We start from the raw sequence: 24,678 nt of genomic DNA on the forward strand, positions 1-24,678 counted from the left end.
GGAAGTTGTAAATCTTACTGATGGGCTAAACTGCTTTAAAACAATTCTTTTGAAAAGATGCGTAATACTGCATACTTTTTCCAAATTGCTGTGCAGTGAGGTTCTTTATTCAGTGGAACAATGGGATCCTACCCAATTTTCACCAGAAAATACATGCTTGTTACAATAAGCAGAGCTTTACAACAAACCTGTAATTAGAAAAAGAAATTGAGCAAATTGAACAGAATAAGAAACCTCCATGAAATGCAGCAGGTCTTGAAGTTCAAAATAAATTAAACTAAATGGATATGGTTAAAGAATTCAGATTGCCTTGGTTGCCTGTGTGTGCGCGTGCGTGTGTGTGTGGGTGGGGGGAGCTGGACACAGCACATGCCATTTGTAAGCTTAGTCATGAGGTTTAACTCTTGAGTTTATTCATTTAACTTTGGAAATCTAATTCATTCACTTAATTTTAAGCCTCTTGGGAACTTGGCTAGTTCTGACATTGAGTTAAGTATACATTGAAATTGAGTTGAATTGATCTGGTGGAAATGTTTTTATTACAAGGTTATATTATTCACGTTGAAAAAATAGTTTCCTATTTTAAAATTGTAATGGTTAAATTATTAACAGGTATGACAACCAGGTTCCACTGCAGTTTCAGTCAGCTTTGCTTTTTAATGCGTTTGCTGATGAAAGTACAAAAGTAAAGACAATGCCATCAGTTCTTTGTAGGGTTCAGTTATCAGTGCCCTAGAGCTCTAGTATTTGTCTGTTTATTCTAGTTCTGTCTGTTTATTTAGAAACTCAACAGAAAGCAAAATGTGAAAAATTACTTGGGATTTCATTGCTGAGCTACTCAAACAAAAATGTATTTTTTGAATAGCCTACCTGCCTTCAATCTCCACCTGCTTCCCATCGTCTGTAAGAGTTATTTTGTGGCACTGACTTCACGGATTCCATATGGAAGCAGCTGACTAGTTGGCAATTCTCTCCCTGGAGAAAATGAGTCCCTCACCATTTAACCTTTTTTAAGAATTACAATGTTGAACATTTTCACTGCAAAGAACCTTCAAGGATTTGGGGATAGTGCAGGAAGGTGGTGTTGAGGTAGATGATCAAACTGAATGACGGAGCAGGCTTGATGGGCCGAATTGTCTACTCCTATTCCTATGTTCATGATTTTGTTTTTAGTGTGCCAAAGTTAGCCGGTATGTAATTAGAAGGTAAAGATTCATTGGGCTGTGTAGGGATTGGGATATTGAACATTTCACTTGTATACATTTATATGACTGCTACTGTAATTGAAATTGCCGATTTCGTCCTTTGTCTGTTCAAGAGTCTAGTATTAAAATCTGGACGACAGTCTCTTATTTGCTTTTGTCTCTATGGTTTAAAAAAAAATTAGGATTATCATGATTGCTGGAAGATCAAATTATTTCACAGCTCTTGCCCGAGCAATCCAAAATTAACTGAATTGCACATTAAAGTTGTAGCTGTACGATGCTTTTTAAAAAGGTAGATGAATGTTTCAGAGGTTGGGCAGATTTTAATTGGCAATTTTAAATTGGGGCACAGCAGACTTATGATGATGAGCAATGATTGCATTGTGAGGGCTCCGCATATGTAACAACTATGCAAAGAAGTTTATCGTTGATTTGTTTATTTCGTTTTGCAGCATTCAAATAAACTGCATGTTTCTCTTTGTTTTGCTGTAAGGTATAAGCTTCTGTGATTGGTTGCAGAATTGCACTATAGAAAGCACTTTAAACTGTACAGCTGTTCACCTCGGCTTTACTGTGAGATTAACGTTAAATGCCAAACACATTGGATTGTTTCTCTAATGTTTCCCAAACTGGACTATTGTAAACTGGACTTTCATTTTAAGCAAAGCTCCAGATAATCCTTTAATAGTTATTGTGAATGTTTTGAAACTAGCATTTAGCTTGTGTATTTTATCAGTTTTTGCTAAACTAGTAAACTTTGTTGATCAAAATTACAATTTTATGCACCAAAGTGGTTATTTTTGGAATTTCAAATCGCAATTTTTTATGATTAATATAAATGCATTATTGTCAAATGTATAACTTGTGGTTTATATCTGACATGCACTGCTTCATATTTATATACAGTATTAATTGTGCTGAATTTAGATTTGCAGCTTTAACCTACTAAAATATCTTGGTTCATGGTCTGCATTAATACACAGGACCCTGGTCTTTGCAGACAGAAAGAACATGTATACATTGCGCCTGTTCAGCTAAACAAAATAAGTGAGAGCTATTTGCTGATTCATTCCCCAGGGCAATGCTTTGACCAATTAAGGTTAAGCTGCCTGGTTTAAATTTCAAATAATGCTTGGCAGTTGACTGTCAGTCACCATCATCTGATGCATTCTCCACAGCAACAACTCTACCAATCAGAATCCACTTGCCAACCAATCAGCACACTCTTCTCACACATTATAAATTGTTGTTTTTCCCTCATACTGGTATTTTTGCGAAGTGAAAGATGAAAAGCTTCAACATGTCTCTTTTGTCAGCAATACTTTAGAAGTGTAGTCACTGCTGTAGGAAACATGGCAGCCAATTTGTACACAGCAAGCTCCCACAAACGGCAATGTTGGAATAACCAGATAATCAGTTTTTGTGATGTTGATTGAGGGACAAATATTGACCAGGACACCGGCGATAACCCCTTGCCCTTCGAAAGGTGACAATATCTTCAAGAGCTTTCAGATTTTCATCAATCGCAACATTTTGTTTTAGTATAACTTTTTAAAAATTCCTCATTTTAATACATTTGTCCAATATTTATTCCTTGTTCACCATTAGAAAATTGGTTTGGGTTTTTTTTTAAAAGCATAAAACAATGGTCATTAAAGCAATGCTTCAGTACATGAACAGTTCGCAGTAAAGTTTTATTGCAGCAGTTAGTGTTATATAGTGACTTTGATGATTCATTATCATGTATTGAGATTTTGACACAGCTGGTTTGGCAACTAGTCCAAGTGCTGGGGGTCACTCTTCTTAAACAGCCAAAATTGTATTTAAAATATGTATGGCTGTTGTAGGGAGGTCATGTGGCACAGTGGTAGTATCCCTACCTCTGGGACAGAAGCTCCAGGTTCAAGTCCCACTTCAGGACTTGATGGTCATGGAAGGTGCGTTCGTAATGAGGCCAAACAGGTTGATTATCAACCTTCCAATATGCCTGAGAGTTGGCAGCAAAGAGCAGGAGGTTTCCATGCTGTAGAAGACAACAGCAAACCACAGCAGTACCAATTCAATGGTCGCCAACAGTGACCTCTTAGGGTATGGTACCTGAAGGAGGAGGATGGTTGTTGCAAGCTACACTCACTATACAGGTAGCTGCTTGACCAACTTCAGCAATGTCAACTTAATTATCAAAAAATTGTACGTTCTAGATTATTTTTGTATAGCAGCTGTCAAAGTAGATAAAAGAAATCAGTCTTCAGAATGCCTTTCTCGTGTTCTTGGTTTCCTTCCATTTTCATCTTTTGAGTAATTCAATCCCACCGAATTTCTAAAAGTTTGCAGCTGACATCCCATAACTTCCTGGCTGTTTCATCGTTCCTACCCTGAGGTGCCACAAATGCAGGGCTGCAGTCACTGTGGAGAAAATCAAACACATATCTCATGCTGAAAGTCAGGTTCACCTCATCTCCCACTTATTATCTAAAGTATAAGAGTTCATCATTTTGTTTTTCCAAGTACGACACATTTAATTTTGATAGTTACAGCTGATCAAAAAAAAGGGGAAATGGTGGCGTGGTGGTAATGTCATTGGACTACTAATCCAGAGGCCCAGGCTAATGCTGTGGGGACATGGGTTCAAATCCCACTATAGCAGCTGGTGAGATTTAAATTCAATTAATAAAATCTGGAATTGAAAGCTAGTCTCAATAATGGTGACTCACCAGAATCTTGTGCTTTCACTGGTGGCGAACTTGGAGGTGGGAAGGGAATTTACTTAGGCGGGATGGTGGCGTACCTGAACCCTACCGCTGCCTCCCCACCCCTCGACCACCCACACACAGCAGAATTCAGTTCTGGGCAGGACGGCCAATGGCCGACCTTCCCACCCGGCCACCGAGTGAGGCCCGTAAGTGGCCAAATAACGATTACTTAAGGACCTAATCCCGCTGCTACTGGTATTGACCCACCTGCAGAAGGGCCTGTTGCCGTGCGATGTTGGGGAGGGAGCCCTCAGAGCCATGCCCCTGCTCTTGCTGCTGACTCCCCACACGCCCTCCCCAATTACTTACCTGTGGCCTGGGCCTCCCTGCGATCCTGGGACTCCAATGCCTGTTCTTTCGGAAGCAGACATAGCCTCCCCAGTGGTGCTGCTGAGCACATGGGCTGCTGGCCTCTGATTGGCTGGCAGCTCTCGGTAGGCGTGACTTCCGCCCCTGGGGGGGTCTTGATTCCAGGGAAAGGCCCGCCAGTGGACTCATCACGTGGTTCAACAAGACTTCCTGAAAAGAGGCAGCGCAGATCTCTCGTCGGCTTTTCAGCCAGCAGGTGAGACCCCAGACACCTCAACAAGACTCCACTCCATGAAACTATTATCAATTGTTGTAAAAACCCATCTACGTATGAACATATGAAGTAGGAGCAGAAATAGGCCATTCGGCCCCTCGAGCCTGCTCGGCCATTCAATAAGATCATGGCTGATCTTTGTGTTTTGAATTCCATATTCCCTTCTAACCCCGATAACCTTTAATTCTTTCACCTAACAAGAATCTATCTACCTCTACCTTAAAAATATTCAATGACTCGCCTCCACTGCCTTCTGAGGCAGAGAGTTCCAAAGTCTCACAACCCTCAGAGAAAAAAATTCTCCTCATTTCTGTCCTAAAAGGTCGACCCTTAATTTTAAAACAGTGCCCCCCTAGTTCTGGACTTACGTCCACCTTGTCAATACCGTTCAGGATCTTATACACTTAAATCAAGTCACCCCTCCCTCTTTTAAACTCCAGTGGAAACAAGCCCAGCCTGTCCAACCTTTCCTCATAAGACAACTCACTCATTCCAAGTATCAATCTAGTAAACCTCCTCTGAACCGCCTCCAACGCATTTACATCCTTCCTTAAATAAGGAGACCAAAACTGCACACGATATCCTGGTTCACTAATGTCCTTTAGGGGAGAAAATCTGCCATCCTTACCTGGTCTGGCCTACATGTGACTCCGGGCCTACAGTAATATGGTTGACTCTTAATCGGCTTGCTAGCCCATTTCAGAAGGCAATCAGTTCAAGGGCAATCAGGAATGGGCAATAAACGATGGCCTTGCCAGCGACGCCCGAATTCCATGAAAGAATTTTAAAAAGTCAAATCAAGCCTATATCAAAGCTCGGAACTTAATTTCTCCTTCGGTCTTTCTGCAAACTTGGTATCTCCCACCAATAATTTTTGCCCCATTACCTTTTTTTTGCAGCTTTGATGGAGTTGGTGCCTTTCGTCCAGGCTTCTTAATTGTATTTTTCAAAATGATAGTTCACAAACCTGAAATGTTTTCCAGATATCTCTTGCAACTCTTCAGCTACAGCACAGTATATACTTGTCTGTGCCCCCTGTTTTGGTGTTTTGATGAGGAAAGTGAGAATCCTCCATGTCAAAGACATGATGAAGGAGTGCCTGGTTAGCTCTGATTTGACAGAGCCTGGATGCACAGAATTCACAGTGACTTTAGTGCCTGTATCAGGAAAAGAAACAGAGTGAATTATCACTTGTTTATACAGCTGAAAACTAGTGGTGCTGTCATTGTAAATCAAACTTGGAATCTTTTCACTCAGCTACTCACTGCCTTAACTAGTGAATTATAGGGAGAGCTCGTGATAATATTTAAGACTTGCAGGATTCTCCAGTAGTCTGCCATTCATGCTGGAATCATGCTGCAATGGAATGCATGCTTTTAAGTTTGTAATTGAGAATAGCTGCCACCAATTGGAGAAAGATTAGGGAATTATTGCAAGATATAAAAGCCAGTTCACACGGGTTGCAGGGGAGGAAGAAGGGAGTCTGTGCCTACACTCTGTAGTCTTGTGAATAAATCTGGTTTAAGGAAAAGACTGGCTTCAGATTCACCCTTTCCTCAATGCATGAACAGTGACTTTAACGTGGGAGTTCGTAGCATCAGCTAAGCTAGCCCTCTCTAACATGTCTGACGGGCTACACATTACCCATTTTCTCCTCTCGAGGTTTCTGACTAGGGCTTGAACATAATCCCTCAGACACTGCCCGCTCCGTGGTACCTCTCTGAACGGTCTTCATCCGTGAGACACAAGTTGCGGGAGAAATGTCCTAAGAACTGTCTTAAATGTGTTCTCAAAATGGACCATGGACCAACTGCTAGGAAAGAAATGAACTTATACGAATTAAACCATAAGTACTTCTTCTAACACAACTTCCTTACCTGTGACCGAAAACAAGCCAGTAAGGCCTTATGCTCGTTGAAGGGGACATAAAGCAATCCTGTCTATTTTGGACATGTGGAAGAACATTTGTGAGCAAAGACCTATGAGGCTGATGAGTAATTAAGTGACCTGACGTGTACAGATCCTGGTGTTTTATTCATTTGGAGGAAACCTGGGATATCAGCAGGGCCAGGTGAGGTGATAAACACCAGAAGGGTTGAACTTGAACGTGTTGCTCAGATTGGTTGGTAGAATTGTGGATGTTTCTTTGAAACTTTGGAATATATAAAATGGTGCTTTTTGTATTCAATGTCAGTCTTCAATCTTTGGTTCTAGTTCTTTTTGTACAGTAGTCTTTTGTAGTAGAAAATAGGGGTGTTTTTGGTCTGGTAAATGTTGAAAGGTGTCTATCAAATTGTAAAGTGTGAAATAGTTTGATATTCCTAATTTAGATTTGGCTTACTGTAATCCCCAATTAAAATAGCCCTTTTACAAATCCCTATCTCTTGAAGAATAAATTTTGACCACACACTGATCAGAGTCAAGCCTGATATATGTCCACATATGCATAGTACTCACTGACATCACAGTACACGACTATAATCAGGAGCTGGATCTCTAGCTCTTTGTTTTCCACCCCCCACCCTCACACAGGAACATTGAAGCCAAATGTAGCTTCCCTACCACTGCATGGCTGAGACCATCTGCCAGTGATCATGCAACGCGACCTTCTTGATCTAGATGCCTCAATTGCTCATTGGCATCTGTTAGGCCAAAGATTGGATACTATCTTAAACTGATGAAATAGGGAGAGCCGGCATCGATGAGTTGTCCTGTTGAACTTGACTTTGAACAGATGACCTTTATGCAACAATTTAACCAAACTGCGGAGATACAATTTGCCTCTTACCTCTCAGACGCTTGGCCAATTCCCGAGTGAACAGGATGTTCGCTAGTTTACTTTGGCAGTAAGCCAAGCCCCCATCGTAACTCTTCTCACTCTGCAGATCTTTAAAGTTGATCCGACCAAAGACATGACCAAAGGACGATACATTAACAATGCGAGCAGGAGCTGACCTCTGAATGAGATCGAGAAGGAGATACGTCAGCAAGAAATGACCTAAAGGAGAAGAACGCGAAACATTCAACGTGAGGTTTTCCACTTCCCGGGGAAATTCTGTGTTGCGTTTAGAACTCAAAATTACCGCGCTCTATTAAAGTAAAAATTCTCCGTAAACGCAGAAATACTCTGATCACCGCATACCCAGAAATTGAGATTTGCAGAAGCAGAATACTGCAGACCTTGGAAATCTGAAATAAAAGCAGAAAAGGCTGGAAATACTCAGCAGGTCAGGTAGCGTCTGTGGAGACAGAAACAGGGTTAACTTTAAGTCGATGACCTTTTAATGAGTTTTGGAGACCTTTCCCCCTAAAGGTTAAAACACAAAAGACTTGGAGTTAAAGAGCACCTTATGCCCTCAACATGTTCCAACGTGTTTTGTAACAATAAATTTCTCGAGAAGAGTAATTATTTTTATTGTACAGGCAAACGTGTAACTAATTTGTACACAGGATGAGCTCATGGGCCAATGAGATAACTACTTTTATTTTTGGTGGTTGCTATTGGTGGAATGTTTGTTCGCCTGTGAATAGTACCATGGGATCTTTTGCCTAGAGCTGAACCACTGGAAGAGGCAGAAAGGGCCTTTGTTTAGCAACACTTCCAAAAGATTGCACCTTCAATAGCAAAGCACGTCCCACAAATGTCTGCCTAGATTATATACGGGTGAAATTCAGCTTTACTGACTTTATTTGGGAAAGAAAACTGGGTGGGAGGTGCAACGGGCTGCATATTGCTCACTGCACATTATGCTGATGAAGTTGAATTTTGTTGCTGTGTGTTCAGGTCCTGCTGCATGGATTGCAGTTAATACCATTTCAAGGAACGTTTTAAAATTCCAGAAAACCATGGAATGCAAGGAACATGTCAGAATCTTCGTTCTCAAATACCTAATTTTTATGGAATCAGACTTTTAAACCAATCTGATCCATTCATAAGTTGTTCTCTTTGGCTTTAAGATTAGCTACAGAAGGATAAATGGAAATATAGATAGGAAGATAGAATTTTGCAATATCCTTTGGTTAAACTGCCAATTGCAATTTATTCCACATTGACTTTCCATTTATTTATCTGAAGCATTTCGCAGTATAGAGTCTAGCAACAGAAGGCTATATTGATCGGAATTTCAATGCAAATTATATGCCTAATAGGTAAATCTAAACCATTTAGCCTGGGAATGTCCCACGTTCTACCCTTGGTTCAGGAACAGTTGGCTGATCTTAGAGGGACTTAAGGGTGCATCAGTTGGCCTCAGTGCCCCTGGGCTACAGTGTTTATGCTTCTGATTGGTTACCCCTGCTGGAAGGTGCATGCACGTGGATTTGAGGGTTGATGGGATCTGCCTCACGTCTGAAATCCTCCATGGATTAAATAGCCTGACTGCACATGAATGGCGGCCATTTGGACATGGGGCAGAATTTTGCCCTTGGCGGGCGGGTTCGGTGGGGGCGGGCGGGCAGGCAGGGGCGGTCAGGAACCCAACCGCCACCCGCGGTCAGCACTGGACCGCGATTTCACACCGGCGGCCTGCCCAGCATGAAACGCGAGCTGCAGTGCTCAGCGCTGCCTGTGCGGGAGGGAGGTGAAAGAGGGCGAGTGAACCAAGCGAGAGTTTCACGCATGCGCGTGAGTGAGCGCTTCATAATCTCCCTGAAGCACAGAGCTGCCTCAGGGAGATGTAGCGTCATTAAAAAAAACAGATAAAATAAAAAATTAATAAAACATGTCCCCTCATATGACTTTGTCACATGAGCAGGGACACGTCATTAATTCAATTGTAAAATTTTTATTTTATTTTTATTTGCTTTTGGAAACCTCATCCCCCCCGTGGATGATGTTTCCAAATAAATGCAATAGGCTGCTTGGCCTTTTCGTCTGCCCGCCAACCATAATTTAGGTTAATCGGTTATTTAATGGCCTTAACGGGCCTTTCAATTGTCGGCGGGCGCGCGACTGCACGTTGATGTTGGCACACCTGGCTGACGTCAACACGCGTCACTTCACGCTCAAGCGGGTCGGGTGCGCGTCCGCCCGCTGAGTGAAAATTTTTGCCCACGCTGTCAGAGGGGGCAGCTGTTAAGTGTGGAATTCCTTAGAGGAAGAGTCAATGTCTTTAGGAGCGGGGAGCAGGAGAAATATTGGAAAACAAAAAGCTCTGAACGAGTCCAGTGTAGCAGGCCTGGTTACGTTGTTCTCTCTGGTTTGATTTCCTATCTTCTAGGCACATCTTCTGTTTCTTTTCTTGCCTCATCACCAGTCTCTTTGGCCCTGGAAGACCAACCCTTCTGTCACACAATCATCACAGACCCTCCTTTTGTCCCACCTACCCCTTACTCAAAACCTATCACATCTCTAACGTTTCCCAGTTCTGATGAAAGGTCATCAGTTAATTCTGTTTCTCTCTCCACAGATGCTGCCTGAGCTGCTAAGTATTTCCAGCATTTTCTGTTTTTATTTCAGGTTTCCACATCCACAGTGTTCTGCTTTTCGATTTCCAACCTATGCCTATCATAGAATCTAAAACCACTCGTTCACATTAAATTATTTGGGCTCTTATGATTGTTATGCTTTGACTTAATAAGTTACGTTTCCACTGTCCTCTCTCTCTCTCTCTTGAGGTCCATCAGAAGTCTCTGACCATGTCACAGCAGTTACTAAACACACTGAATAAACACGTGAAGATAAAAAATTTGCAGGGTTAAGGGCAAAGGGCGCGGAGTGGGACTAGCTGAAATGGCCTTGGAAAGCCTGAACAGACATGATGGGCCAAATGGCCTCCTTCTGTGCTGCACCATTCTATGACTCTACGTTTGTTTATTTGATTGGCAGCAGAGTCTGCTAGTACCTCATGCCCAGGGTTGGTCATGCGATAAGTTCTTAGCCTCACAGCTGCCATCCAATGGAAGCCAAGCGCTGGTGCACAGCAAGATTTATGTCACAAGCACAGTTCCCTGCTTCGTCCCAATGCAGCCACCTTGTGGCTGACAGGAGAGTTCCTTTACTGGGGAATGGTATATAAATTGGAAAGACCTGTCGGGTGGTGAAAAGTATTCCCACAAAAATAATATTGCGTTCAAATGACCACCTAAGGTCTCATGGTGAAGCATACATATCAATCGATCGCTTTGATGGTTCACTGGGTTTTGAGAATCAACGGGTACAGGGGCTAGACAGGAAAGTGGAATTAAGGCCACAATCATGATCTTGTCAAACATCAGGGCAGGCTCGAGCGGCCAAATGGCCTGCTCCTCCTAGTTGGTATGTATTTTCATATGTGCAGATGATATGTCCCATGTTCAATGCCTTATTGGCAATGAGGTTTCTGAGCAAGGAGTGTGTTGGAGACATTACAAACTGGCCACGGGGGGACCTCTGTGTTTTGAGTGGTGGGGGGGAGGCAGGGGGGAGGTGATGAGTAGGCAACAATCCAAGCTGAGTGCAAGACTGGATTCCACCCCAACAAGCGCCTTGCAGTCAACTGACCTGCTGCTGCCGACTGTCGAGCGTGAACAACTCACATAAGCCAGTGCAACATCGGTGAGGTCCCACTGGGACTGTAACCCAGCAATAGACTGACATAAATAAAGTCACAATATTCCACTTGAAAGTGAGAACTTGCATTTACACAGTGCTTCTTACATTCTCAGAATCTGCCAAAGTACATCGCAGTCAGTTGATTGCTTTTGAGGCTTCGGCACCGGTGCGATGTTGGCAAATGCATCAGCTGGTTTGGCCACAGCAAGGTCACAGAAACGCGAAACGTTAAAGATGTTTAATGAATACAAGTTGCTGTTAACTTACCCAGGTGGTTTACACCAAACTGCATCTCAAACCCATCGCTCGTCTTTGTGAAGGGACACATCATCACACCAGCATTGTTGACCAAAACGTTGATCAGTTTTTCCTCTGTCATTAAACAGAATTGGGAATTAGAAAATAACACACAGAACGGACACCTGCCGATTGACCTTGTCCTTTTCTTTTTGATACGGTACCAAGTTATCAGGGCACACACTTTCTACACCAGATTCACCTGTTGGCTAATATAAAAGCCAAGTGCTGCAAATCTGAAATGAGAGCAGAAAAGGCTGGAAATACTCAGCAGGTTGCCAAGCTGAAATGTTAACTCTCTTTCCCTCTCCACACCGGTTGCTAGAAAGTGCTCTTCAGCATTTTCCGTTCCTTGTTACATGTTTGTAATTCAACCCCACCACCCCACCCTCCCTCTCCCTCTTTCACACCAGGCCACGCATGCATTTCCTGCACTGGGAATGGGCAGGTCATAGGAATTTGCAAGATGAGAAAAGGCCTTATCTGGCCTTACCCCAACCAAAGATAATGGAGGAATCATGGCAATTAATTTCTATCGAATAATCCACAACAGACCCAGAAATGGCACGAGGCAAACCCCATTGGTGCGAATGCAAAGAGAAAGTGCCAGAAAGATTCAGCAGGTCTGGCAGCATCTGTGGAGAGAGAAACAGTTAACGTTTCAAGTCCCATATGACTCTTCTTCTGAACTCGAAACATTAACACTGTTTCTCTCTCCACAGATGATGCCAGGCCTGCTGAGTTTCTCCGGCACCTTCTGCTTTTATTTCAGGTCTTCAGCATCTGCAGTATTTTGCTTTTATCCCATTGGTGGAGAGCTTTGGGAAACAGAGGTCCAAAGTCACCTCTCAAGCCCATCATTTATCATGTCTCAAATGTCTCATGTCTGTTTGTGCAGGACTAGCAGGAGACGTTTGATCTGGAGCTTTGAGCAACTCAAGCATTGAAAAGACTTCTCAACTCAACCAATGATCTGGTCATGACCACGAGCGCATTGTTAGTATTTCAAAATGGGGCACGACAATCTCAGAAATACCTCTCTATTGGCTGGACATTTACAAAAGTACATTGAATTGCATATTGTCTGCAGCACAAAAGCAGGCCATTCAGCCCAACCGATTTATGCTGGTGTTCATGCACCTTGCGAGTCCCTTCCCACCCCTCTCCACATAACTCCATTAACATAACCCATTTTAAAAAAGAAAATCTCTGAAGAGTCATTCGGACTCGAAACGTTAACTCTGTTTCTCTCTCCACAGAGGCTGCCAGACTTGCTGAGCTTTTCCAGCATTTTCTGTTTTTGTTTTAGGTTTCCAGCATCCGCAGTGCTTTGCTTTTATCTATTGATGTAACCTTCTATTCCTTTCTCTCTCATATCTTCATCCAGTTTCGCCTTAAATGCTAGTTGCCTCAACCTCTCTCGTGTGATAGCGAGTTCCACATTCTCACCAATCTTTGAGTAGAGAGCTTTTTCTGGAACTCCCTCTCTATCTCTCTCTCTCTCTCTCTCTCTCTTCAGCTACAATTCCCTAAGAGGGCGCTGGTGGTTCATGATGGTGCTTGGCAAAGTACTGCAGTGGTTTTCCATTGCCTTCTGCAGAATGGCTGACCAGGAAACTCTCTTTACTGCCTGCCTTTAAGCATATTGGAGGGATTTACAGGCTGATGATCAACCTGATTTGGCCGCATTATGAACGTGGAATCCCTGACTGGATTTATTAGTGACTAACTTATAATTATGGCCCCTAGTTTTGGTCTCCCCTACAAGTGGAAACATCTACCTAATCAAACCCTTTCATTATTTGGAAGTCCTCTGTCAGGTCACCCCACGGACTTCTCATTGTGAGAGAGATTCTATCTGTTTGTCCGTGTGTGTGCTGGGGAATTCTTTAGGAAGGGATAGATAGGTTATACTTCCTGATTACAATTGTGTGTTAACCAGTACTTGCAACTTGTTAAAAGAAGTTTTGTTTTAAAGAATAAATTAATCATTCTGAGTTTTTGAAAGAAGCCTGGTCAGAGTCTCTTTTCTTCTGGGTACTAGAGGTATTAGGCACACAATTGGCCATTTCAGTGAGAAAATTAAACATTTACATTAAGGATACAGCCTGCGGAGTAGTGGGGCTGGATAATTCACACACTCCTCCCATCCCGGTTGTAACACTGTATCCTTTTTATAACTTAGAGAACTGTTCACTGTCCTCCACGTATAACCTCCTTAGCTTCCCTGAGAAAACACGGATGTAATCCATCTCGCCCCAGGGTCTTATCCACTCTGTTTAACAACCATCTCCCCCTTTTCCATAGATCTGGTTTTGTTTTTATATTTCTCCTCCTAACGCCTTGTTAACCTTGGCAGTCTCCCTAGCAAATGCCGAGGCAAAGTAATTATTCAATATTTCTGCCATTTTGCAGTCATTAAAATGCAATTTATCTTATGCATCCCTTAGTAGTTCCTTGCCTATTCTGATTTTTCATTTGTCTGCAAGATACTTCATATTTCTTTGATAATTTAAGGAATCTGAACAGAGTAAATAAGTATGCAGCAAACGGAAAGAAAATATTACTTGTTGCGCTGAGTTACCTTTAATGACGTTTTCAGCAAATTGGTGTATAGACTTAAGGTTGGCAAGATCCAACTCCCGAACGACGACTTGTTTATTCCCAGTGTCTTCACGAATCTCCTGGGCAGCAACCTCTGCCTTTGACAAATCTCTGCAGGCTATGATTACCCGAGCACCTGTGAAGAAACCACATTGATATGACTTCCTGGTTTAGTTACAATTCTTGCTGATTAAAAACACAATCATATATTTGCATATTATTGTTTTGATCCCCAGCTGAGGTGACCCCTGGACAAGCCTGATCTCCAGGGTGGAGCCCAGCTTGATAGATCCTAACTTTTATTTGTTTGTTTAGATATGTGGAGAGTGGCTACTGAACAGAGTCACAGGAGTCAGCTGATGAACTTTTAACAAAAGAATAAAACATTTATTTAACAAGAAAAGATGAATTATATTCCAATACTCCTTCACCCACAACTATACCTTTACAGGTGTATACAGATTTGTAAGGATAACACATGTTACAAAAGCTATCTTATACTTTAATGTCTACAGTAAGTACACAGCCCATGTACCAATAGGCACCCTGTGGTCAGACACACCACACTCTGAAATCAAGTGACAGATGCCACCTCAACCAGATGCTATGGATCTCTCCTCAACTCCCTCTAGACACTTGTCACACCATGAGCCAACCAGTCTCACTGCACTCCGTCCTTCACATGAGAGTTTCCAATCTCCATTCTCCAAGACCTCGCCTTGGAATCTTCTCCAAAACTGATGCTTTCTCTCAGACGCCTTCTGCAAAGGTTCACCTCTTGGGTTTCAAACTGTCCTTCTGATGTTCCTCTTCCCTGGATCACCACGTACATTCAAGCTGTCTTCCACATACCCTGTCTCTCTGATTCATCCATCAATAGCACACCACTGCTTCACATGCCCATAACAAAGAGTTACAGACCTTCAGTTGGATCTTCTTGCCTCTTGCAAGCTATTCTCGCTTTGACTCTGCTTTCTGCAGCTTTTGTCTCTTTAAATCTGAAGCTTGGAGCCTTTCTCTTAACAGGACCTTTTCCCAGGTTCCTGTCCTTCCTTTGACTGGAAGGTCTTCTTGGGACTTTCTCCTGTTCCACTCTCCTGGATTTTTGGGGTTTTTCTTTAGCTTGGGACTAGCCATCTGTCCCCTTTGCTCCAGTCCCTCCTGGCAGCAACTTTCAGAACCAACTGCGCTCAAACAGCTTCCAAAACAATTGCTGTTTCTCTTCTTGTGTGTGTGTCTGTGGGAGGCACCTGCCTCTCTGGCCCCCTATTGCTAGGCAACATTCCAATCTTTCTACCCTTTTACGTTAACCTTTACTTTATAGGAGTTGTAAAACTCCTCATCAGAAATGCAAGCACCTTTTTAAAGTGAAACTAAAACTCCATTTGACCTTTCTTAACACACAGATACAGAAATACAAATCAAACTTAAACTTTAAAGCTAAAACTCATTCCTAACATCCACACCAATGTAACTTACTTGAACTGTCTCTATTTCCTAACATTGTTGACCCAATATTCAGAGAGTATGGTTTTGTTCTGTCCTGTACAGAAATGGAGAGGGATATTTATGTAAGGGCTAAGTTTGGCTGTGAACTTTGTTTGGCTGTTACTTTGCATAACTTAGCTGGCTGGCATACCAGAGAGCTGCTTGTGTCAGTCGAAGATTACCTTCTAGGACAAGAAGGAAGGTCAAGAGGAGAAACTTTTTCACTCGGGAGGGTGGTGAACCTGTGGAATTCTCTACCACAGAAGGCTGTGGAGGCCAAGTGAATGAATATATTTAAGAAGGAAGTAAATAGGTTTCTGGGCTCTAAGGTGTCAAGGGGCATGGGGAGAGAGCGGGAGTATGGCGTTGAGGTACAGGATCAGCCATGATCATATTCCACAGTGGAGAAGGCTCAAAGGGCCGAATGACATACTCCTGCTCCAATTTTCTATGTTTTTAAATTCATTGTTTGGCCCTTCTAAGTAAAATCTTACTACAGAAAAAAATATCATCCAGCAGCTTTCAGAACCCCAGGGTGTCACAAAGTGCTTTGTAGCCAGTGATGTACTTCTCAAGTGTAGTCAGTGTTGTAATGTAGTGAAACATGGTAATGGTTCTCTCCCAAATGCTGTATATCTTGTGGTGCGTACTGCGGCACACAGAACAATGAAATAAATAACCAGTTTCTTAAAATGATGCTGTTTAAAAATATTGCTTTTCTTCAAAAGAGTGCCATGGGATTTATTTTACACCTATGTCTACTCCTGAATCCCACCTCCCATTGCCACCATCTCTTGCCACAACCACATGAAAGTAAGGGGAGAATTTTCTCCCTGTGGGACGGGCCGGTCGGGAACGGGCACAGAGCCAATCGCCGCCTCCGATCGGCTACACGCTGCCATTTTACGTGGGCGGGCCCATTAAAGTCCGCCCAGCATGTCGCGCACCCAGAAGTGCTCAGCGCTACCTGTGCAGGAGGGGGGGGGAGGAGGGAGAGTTGGGGCCTGCGCTCTTTCACGCATGTGCGCAGAAATCTCCCTGAGACAGCTCCGTGCCTCGGGGAGATTAAGTTCAGTTATAAAGATGGCAGAAAAAAAATAATAAAATTATTCAGTGTCACATGAGCTGGGACATGTTTATGAATTTTCATGAAAAGTTTTATTTAATTAATAAACACTTCATGAAACCTCATCCCACCCTTCATGAAAAACGCGAAGGCCACCTGGGCTCTTCGCCTGCCCCCCTTAGGGTTGGACGGGCAGCCCTGACAATCACTTTAATGAGTTTATTAATGGCCTTAACAGGCCTTTGACAATTCGGCCGGCGGGCAGCTGAGTCCGGTGCGTACCTGCCGAACTAAAGATCAGAATGACCCTCGTCCAACGTCACCACGCGTCATTTTGCCCATCGGCATGTGGGGCCAGCCCCTGCTCGCCGAACAGAAGATTCTGCCCTAAGTGTGCAATGGAATTCAGGAGAAAAATGCCGCCCCACAAACAGGATACACAACAAACAGACTCTGAGGCAGCCCAATTCTCTACTTTATAAAACCCACAAACAGTACATAAATAATTGAGAATTTAATGAACTTAAACGGCAACATATGACCTATGGACTTTAACACAAAATGCTAAGCATAGTAGACTTTTCATTTTTATTCTGTAAATGAAGGAGACCTGCATTTTGCAACATATTGTAATTATTTATATACTGAAATGTTCATAATTGTGCAATCCTTTTATTATTTTACACTTTATTTTTATTTTAATGATTGTCTGTAACCATGTTATGAATTACAATTACTTGTTTTATTTGTATTGTCATCACAATTCGGCACCTGCGGACAGGGTGATTTTTCAATAAACCAGTTATCTATCTACCTATGCAAGAGGATATGTTGTGCCGTGGTTTAATGTAGTACAGGTGGTCTACTATAAACTGATGTAAGATACCCTATTGCAGTATATATATAATAAATATTGAAGATTAGGATTTGGGTTAATCTCATTTGATTAAGATTTGAGCTTCCTATAAACTTGTGAATAGTTTGTGGATTTGTACAGTGGTTATTGATAATAAACTGGTTAAAGTCGTTCATTCTCAGGCTTCTACAGGGTTTACAATTTAGCTAAATGTGCTGTTTGTTTCCTGCGGCGTACAGGATGCGATATTCAGTTTGTTTGACACACCTTTGTCAGCACATTGTGAAACGGGATAGTCTGGGGACAGGAAACAAGACATCGGGCCCAAGATGGTAATTAACTTAAAATTTGGTGTTTATTTAGAAACCACTTCATTTCTTGCTCACAATAACACTTTTCAGACCATAATGAATCATCAAGTTTAAAAGGGGCAGCATGCGTGACAAGAGACCTATAAAAATCCTGAGCTTTCCCTCACAATTTCTTAGAGAGACAAGAACAAAGATTTCAATGATTGTTGCCAGAGGAAAAACAGGGCAATTGTGCCTTTTTCTCCCTGTCAATGCTGCTGACAGACGTTGAACGTGCCAAGTTTTGGTAATTGAACACAATAATAGGTTTTAAGTTGCAACGATATTTGGTGTCAAATTCAAATATTGTTGAGATAATTGCCCAGCAATATCTCACCTCTTTGTGCCAGGTCCCGTGCTGTTTCCTTCCCAATTCCGGTGTTAGCCCCTGTAATCAAGACGGTTTTCCCATCTAGTCTTGAGTTGGATGTACACACTCCACCACCAGCACATCTCCTGTGAAACAATTGGAAAGTATGAAACATTTTGCTTTGCTTGGGTGCAGTCACTAAAAATATAGAAACGTTCATGTAACATTCTTTATTCCTAACTCTAGTAAGCCCAATCCTTCTTTCTGTACTCAAACCCTCTCCAATTAAAAACAGGCCACAAACCTTGTCCAGGTACGATTGTAAGATAGTTGCTTTCCGAGCTGTTTCAACACGGTGCTCTGTTAGGAACGTGAATTTGAATCACTGGCAAGGCGTTGGCACAGAGAAAATAGCTGGAAATTATTTAACAGTTAATGTACATGTGATCTCCTAGACTTGTTTTGGTTGCCTGAGGTGGTCAGAGGGGAATTCCTTTTCCCCCTTCTTAGTTTGAGGATTCTTTTTCTAGTCATTTGCCCCTTTGGGGAAATTACATTGTTGTGTGGCGGAGATGTGGCAAAAGTGATGCTTCAGGCTTCATGGATGTGGGCAGGCTTGTTTGATGGACTTGGTGACCTGTTCCTGCCCGTCACTTTTGCAGACTTGTAACAAACGTCTAGGTTACACTTTGCCAAATAAATAGCAGGCAAATGCACCATTTAATGTCGAACTTTGGAGATGAGGATGACACAATGTCTAATAATAAATTCCCATGAGCTACATGGCATTGGCATTGATGTCCAGGAGGGTGCGGCTCGTTCCTTGGCAATTTAATGGCTCTTAAGAATTAGTTCTGATTTCATAAAGCTTTAGAGTTTAGTAGAAACGTCTTTCATTCCTGCTACTGCCGGTTGACACAACGACCACTTACATTTATGCAGCACGGTTAATGAATAAAATGTCCCTAGGTGCTTCTCTCTCCCTCTCTTCAGGGACCATGTCCTAAGGGGGCGTTGGTGGCCATGGACTTCCAGTGGATTGGTCCATGATTACCAGGCGCATCACAGGAGCATTATGAAACAAAACGTGACACTGAGCCACATAAGGAGATATTAGGTCAGATGACCAAAAGCTTGGTCAAAGATGTAGGTTTTAAGGAGAGTCTTAAAGGAGGAAAGAGGGGTGGAGAGGTGTAGGGAGGGTATTCCAGAACCCAAATCATTTTGGAGTAATTTGAATAAAGCCACCAGTTTTTGTGTGTAGTCTGAGTCCTCGCTCTAATTCAATGTGTTGTTGAGCAGCAGCTGTAGAAACACAGGATGATGCAGCACAGGAAGAGGTCATTCAGCCCATCGTTTCTGTGCTGACTCATTGGTAGAACTATTGAATCAATCCCACTCTCCTCTCTTTTCTCCATATCCCTGCAATTTTTTCTCTCTCTAAGTATTTATCTAATTCCCTTGTGAATCTTACTACAGAATCTGCTTCCATCACTCTTCCAGGCAGTGCAATTCAGATGACAATAACTAACTGAGTAAAAAAAATGTTTCTTGACGTTGCCTCTGGCTCTTTCGTCAATCCTGTCAAACTGTGTCCTCCAGTTATCGATCCCGCTGTCACACGGGAAGCAGTTTCTCCTTATTTAATCTACCAAAACAATTCACTAGTTTGAACACCCCCCTCTCCAAATCTCTCCACGTGTTTTGCTCTGAGGAGGAAAAGCCTCATTATTGATACCATTTCTGGTAAATCTTTCCTGCACCCCTTCCAAAAGGCCTCAAAATCCTTTGCAAAGTGGCGGCTAGAATGGTACACAATACTCCAGCTGAGGGCAAACCAGTGCCTTGTAAAGGTTTAGCATAATTTCCTCTACTAATACAGCCAAGGATTGCGAGTGCTTTTTTTTTTAAACAGCTTCTCAAGTTGTCTGACCACTCTCCTGGGTTTGTGTACAAGCCCCACAACATCTCTTTGTTCCTGCACTGCAACTTTAAAGTTGCACCATTTAGTTTCCATTGTCTCTCTTCACTCTTCCTACCAAAATGAATCACTTAACACTTCTCTGCATCAAATTTCATCTGTCGTGAGTCTACCCATTTCACCACACCGACCATGTCCTCCTGAAGTCTGCTAATAAGCCTGTTGTGTGGTACTTGACCAAACACCTATTCAAAGTCCGCACATGCATTACCTCCACTGCTCTCATCAACCTTCTCCGTTACTTCACCAAAGAAATTGATTGGGCTAGTCAAGTGTGATTTGCCTTTAACAAATCTGTGCTGGCTTTCCTGCTTAACCCTTACTTTCCCAAATGACAATCAATTTTATTCTGGGGAAATGGGGGTAGAGATTGGGCTCTGTAATACCTGTGGATTTTTTGCTTTTCAGGTGCTAATCAGCCTCCTAAGGGTCAAAAATCGGGTTCTAGGTAGGTGCACATTTCCAACAGGAAGTGCGCTGGATGCCATCTCGGTTCGGCAGTTTGCATGCGAGCACCTAACAACCAACCACAGGTAGGTTGTGACATCAAAGAGTGTGCGGTGCTGATTTGATGTCAGTGCTGCCATTTCTGAAAGCTATGCTCAAACCACCACCCTCTTGTTACCTTGCGTGTTTAGTAGAATGAAGGACCTCCACCCACACCCCCATCAGAGCCACATGAAGGGATCGTGAATTAGGATATTGTTGAAAAGAGAGATGCTGTCAAAGCTTTTCATCTTGCACTCCTTGGGGCAAATGCAAGAATGTCAGATTTCAAACAATCATAACACTACAGGAGAAAAGGGTGCTGATTGGTTGGCAAGTCAAATCTGATTGGCTGAGCCATTGCCATTAGCCAATTGACTCAAACAACATGTTCATTGGCTGTTCGCAATAGGCAGAGCACAGACCATACCCAACCAGCCAACACTCGCAAAACGCAAAACAAAACATCTGCTGTTAGATGTGATTCCTCAATTGGGCAGCACTTGCTGAATAATCTTGGGTGCGCTAATAGCTACACTAACAACCAATTTAAGATAAATCACTTGAGCTTACAACGTGGCTCATTTATGCTTGCTAGAAACAACGCACATTCATAAGCAGGGACCCATTCTCTGCAAACAAAAGGAATATGTTCAAGTCTTGCGCTTTTTTGAATTACCTAGAAGCTTGGAGAGCCTATAGTTCCCTGTTGTTTTCTCTATGGCAATGCTTTGGCCAATCAGAGTTGACTTGCCAACCAATTGGCACCCTTTTCTCCTGCAGTATAAATTGTTACGATTGTTTGAAATTTGGAGTTCTTGTGTTTGCCTTGATGAGTGCAAGACAAAAACTTTTGGCAACATGTCTCTCTTTTCAGCAATATTCAAGTTCTGTACTACCAAGTGACTGTTTGCTCATGAATTACTTAAAGGTTTAATGCTAGAGTGTTTTGTGGCTGCTAGTGCAATTCTGTGTGTTTTGGGAGCTTTCCTATCTTTTGCCAAATTTTGGATAGTCTATAGGGGGTGCTCTGGCTAGTGCTGAAGTACTTTTTTTAAAAGACAAAAGCAAAATATTGCAGATGCTGGAAATCTGAAGCAAAAACAGAAAATGCTGGAAAAACTCAGCAGGTCTGGCAGCGTCTATGGAGAGAGAAACAGAGTTAACGTTTCGAGTCCGTATGACCCTTCTTCAGAGCCGTGTGTTTTTGTTGCACCTTTTTAAAAGCTTGTGCTGAAACAAGTTGCTTCCAGGACTGGGTGGTCTGGTAGGCCTTTTTCTTGGAATAGAGCAGGACATGGGGAATGAGTAGAGGTCACATGAGCAGGACAAGCTGCTGGAAGAGGGAGAAGGAGGGGTGGGGTGGGGAGGAGGGGTGGGGTGGGGGGAGAAGGAGGGGTGGGGTGGGGGGAGGAGAGAAGGAGAGGGGAGGAGAGAAGGAGAGGGGGAGGGGGGAGGAGAGAAGGAGAGGGGGAGGGGGGAGGAGAGAAGGAGAGGGGGAGGGGGGAGGAGAGAAGGAGAGGGGGAGGGGGGAGGAGAGAAGGAGAGGGGGAGGGGGGAGGAGAGAAGGAGAGGGGGAGGGGGAGGAGAGGAGAGGGGGAGGGGGGAGGAGAGGAGAGGGGGAGGGGGGAGGAGAGGAGAGGGGGAGGGGGGAGGAGAGAAGGAGAGGGGGAGGGGGGAGGAGAGAAGGAGAGGGGGAGGGGGGAGGAGAGGGGGAGGGGGGAGGAGAGGGGGAGGGGGGAGGAGAGGGGGAGGGGGGAGGAGAGGGGGAGGGGGGAGGAGAGGGGGAGGGGGGAGGAGAGAAGGAGAGGGGGAGGGGGGAGGAGAGAAGGAGAGGGGGGGAGGAGAGAAGGAGGGGGGGGGAGGAGAGAAGGAGGGGGGGGGAGGAGAGAAGGAGGGGGGGGAGGAGAGAAGGAGGGGGGGGGAGGAGAGAAGGAGAGGGGGGGGAGGAGAGAAGGAGAGGGGGGGGGAGGAGAGAAGGAGGGGGGGGGGAGGAGAGAAGGAGGGGGGGGGGAGGAGAGAAGGAGGGGGGGGGAGGAGAGAAGGAGAGGGGGGGGGAGAGAAGGAGGGGGGGGGAGGAGAGAAGGAGGGGGGGAGGAGGAGGAGGGGGAGAAGGAGGGGGGGGGGGAGAGAGAAGGAGAGGGGGGGGGAGAAGGAGAGGGGGGGGAGAAGGAGAGGGGGGGGAGAAGGAGAGGGGGGGGGAGAAGGAGAGGGGGGGGGGAGGGAGAAGGAGAGGGAGGGGGGGGGAGAGAGAGGAGAGGGAGGGGGGGGGTGAGAAGAGAGGGGGGGGGGTGAGAAGGAGAGGGAGGGGGGGGGTGAGAAGGAGAGGGAGGGGGGGTGAGAAGGAGAGGGAGGGGGGGGTGAGAAGGAGAGGGAGGGGGGGGGTGAGAAGGAGAGGGAGGGGGGGGGGTGAGAAGGAGAGGGAGGGGGGGGGTGAGAAGGGCTCTCAGCAGGAGGCCATATGCACCCAGGGTGTTCAGGGAAAAAAAATCTACCTGAATTTCAACAAAGACCAGCACATAAGATGACTTTGTTTCACGAAAGAGGCTGTGGCAGAAATTTGCCAACTTCTGCAGCCACAACTGTGACCTCAAAGGAGGGCAGGAATCACATTGCCTGTGGTTGTCAAGGAGACCATGGCTCTGAATATTTATGCATCAAATCCCTTCCAGGCAGCTGCTGCAGGGACAAGCGACATCTCACAGCCTGCATTGTACTGGCACAGAAGGGAGATCGCTGAGGCAATAAACGTTGCCCTTTACAGCGATGCCCACATCCCATGAACAAATTAAAACAACATTACATGTTTTGAGAATGGTTTGCGCAGTAATACTAACTGCTATTTATTTCGTAGCTTGTTCTGGTGTGTTACAGAAAACAGAAGGTTAGGATTTCCCAAGCTGCATGTTAAAATAATGCACCAATAATAGTTTTCCCAAAACAAAGTCGATTGCAAGTACAATCCCAACTGCTCCATAGGAAGTGAAAGTCAAGATAAATGCTGCTACTGTTGACATGTCAACAATTGTAAGACCCTACTTTGTTTATTAGTTCCAAGATTGCAGACTTTTTTTTTTGCTAATTATTCCCAAACCCCAATTGAGAGTAGTTCTTTTTTTGTCAGCTTGGACCATGTAATGTTTTTCACTAGCCGATGTGTCCCGACAGTTGAAAGAAATACTTTTGACCTGATGGAGGAACTGAGTCTGTTAGGCAGTGACTGAAAATCAGGTGAAACACCAAGTAGCCAATGAAAATAAAGCAGAGCAGAAATCCCTCCCTAAAACTCATTATCTGACCAATGGCTTCACATTGTACATTTGGCCCCTTTATCTTTGAAATATTCTCTGATAACAAAACAGCAATTGCTCCTCAAGCACAAATGGGAGTTTCTCCACCCCCCTCCCCCCTCCCCCATGGAGTTTTATTTGGGTTTTTTTTGTCGCAGGGTTATTTTGATGTGATTTACTTCATTGCAGCAAACGCTCACTCGGAGAAAAAAAACAAGAGATGGTTAACATACACCAGCAAATTTTACTTTAATATCCATATGCATGCAAAAAAATGAAAAATTATCCAAACTGCACCAATCTATACTTACCAACATTGGTATGTATGAGCAGATTGCAATTAAATACAATTTTATATTCGCTTTTGCGCAACAAGCAGGGCTTAGAGTTGTTACCTGGGGGAAGTACTAACCTGATATATGGGGCAAATGCTGCCAAAAGGAGAGCAGCGATTGCACAGATCCCAATGACGGTGAATAAGACTGACATCTTCAGTGAAATAGCAGGTCTGGTGCGACAGCATCCTCTGCAAGAAGGAGCTGGGGCCTGAGCTGTCAATCACTCTCCCGGGACCGGAAGGAGCTGGGGCCTGAGCTGTCAATCACTCCCCGGGACCGGAAGGAGCTGGGGTGGGTGGGGCTGAGCTGTCAATCACTCTCCTGGAGCCGGAAGGAGCTGGGCGGGGCGGGGGGGGTGGTGGTGCTGAGCTGTCAATCACTCTCCTGGAGCCGGAAGGAGCTGGGCTGGGCGGGGCGGGGGGGGGGTGGTGCTGAGCTGTCAATCACTCTCCCGGAGCCGGAAGGAGCTGGAACTACAATTCCCAGAATACCGTGGACGGCGTGGTCCGTTTCCCCCCCCTCCCCGCGCCCCTGTTATT

At 44.1% G+C, this 24,678-nt stretch overlaps 1 protein-coding gene across 1 annotated transcript; it reads right to left on the minus strand.

Moving 5' to 3' along the window:
• Positions 1-2,880: 2,880 nt before the first annotated feature.
• rdh12 (retinol dehydrogenase 12) lies at positions 2,881-24,358 on the minus strand. The gene is made up of 7 exons (XM_078563231.1): positions 24,214-24,358; positions 18,072-18,190; positions 13,955-14,110; positions 11,341-11,445; positions 7,330-7,539; positions 5,509-5,698; positions 2,881-3,611 (listed from the first exon to the last, which is right to left on the minus strand). Exons 1-7 carry the CDS (start codon positions 24,288-24,290, stop codon positions 3,509-3,511), a joined length of 960 nt encoding a protein of 319 aa, XP_078419357.1. The 5' UTR covers positions 24,291-24,358; the 3' UTR covers positions 2,881-3,508.
• Between the last annotated feature and the right edge of the window lie 320 nt (positions 24,359-24,678).

This window comes from Cetorhinus maximus, chromosome 18, assembly GCF_964194155.1.
Source record: "Cetorhinus maximus chromosome 18, sCetMax3.hap1.1, whole genome shotgun sequence".
NCBI classification, from domain to species: Eukaryota; Metazoa; Chordata; class Chondrichthyes; order Lamniformes; family Cetorhinidae; genus Cetorhinus; species Cetorhinus maximus.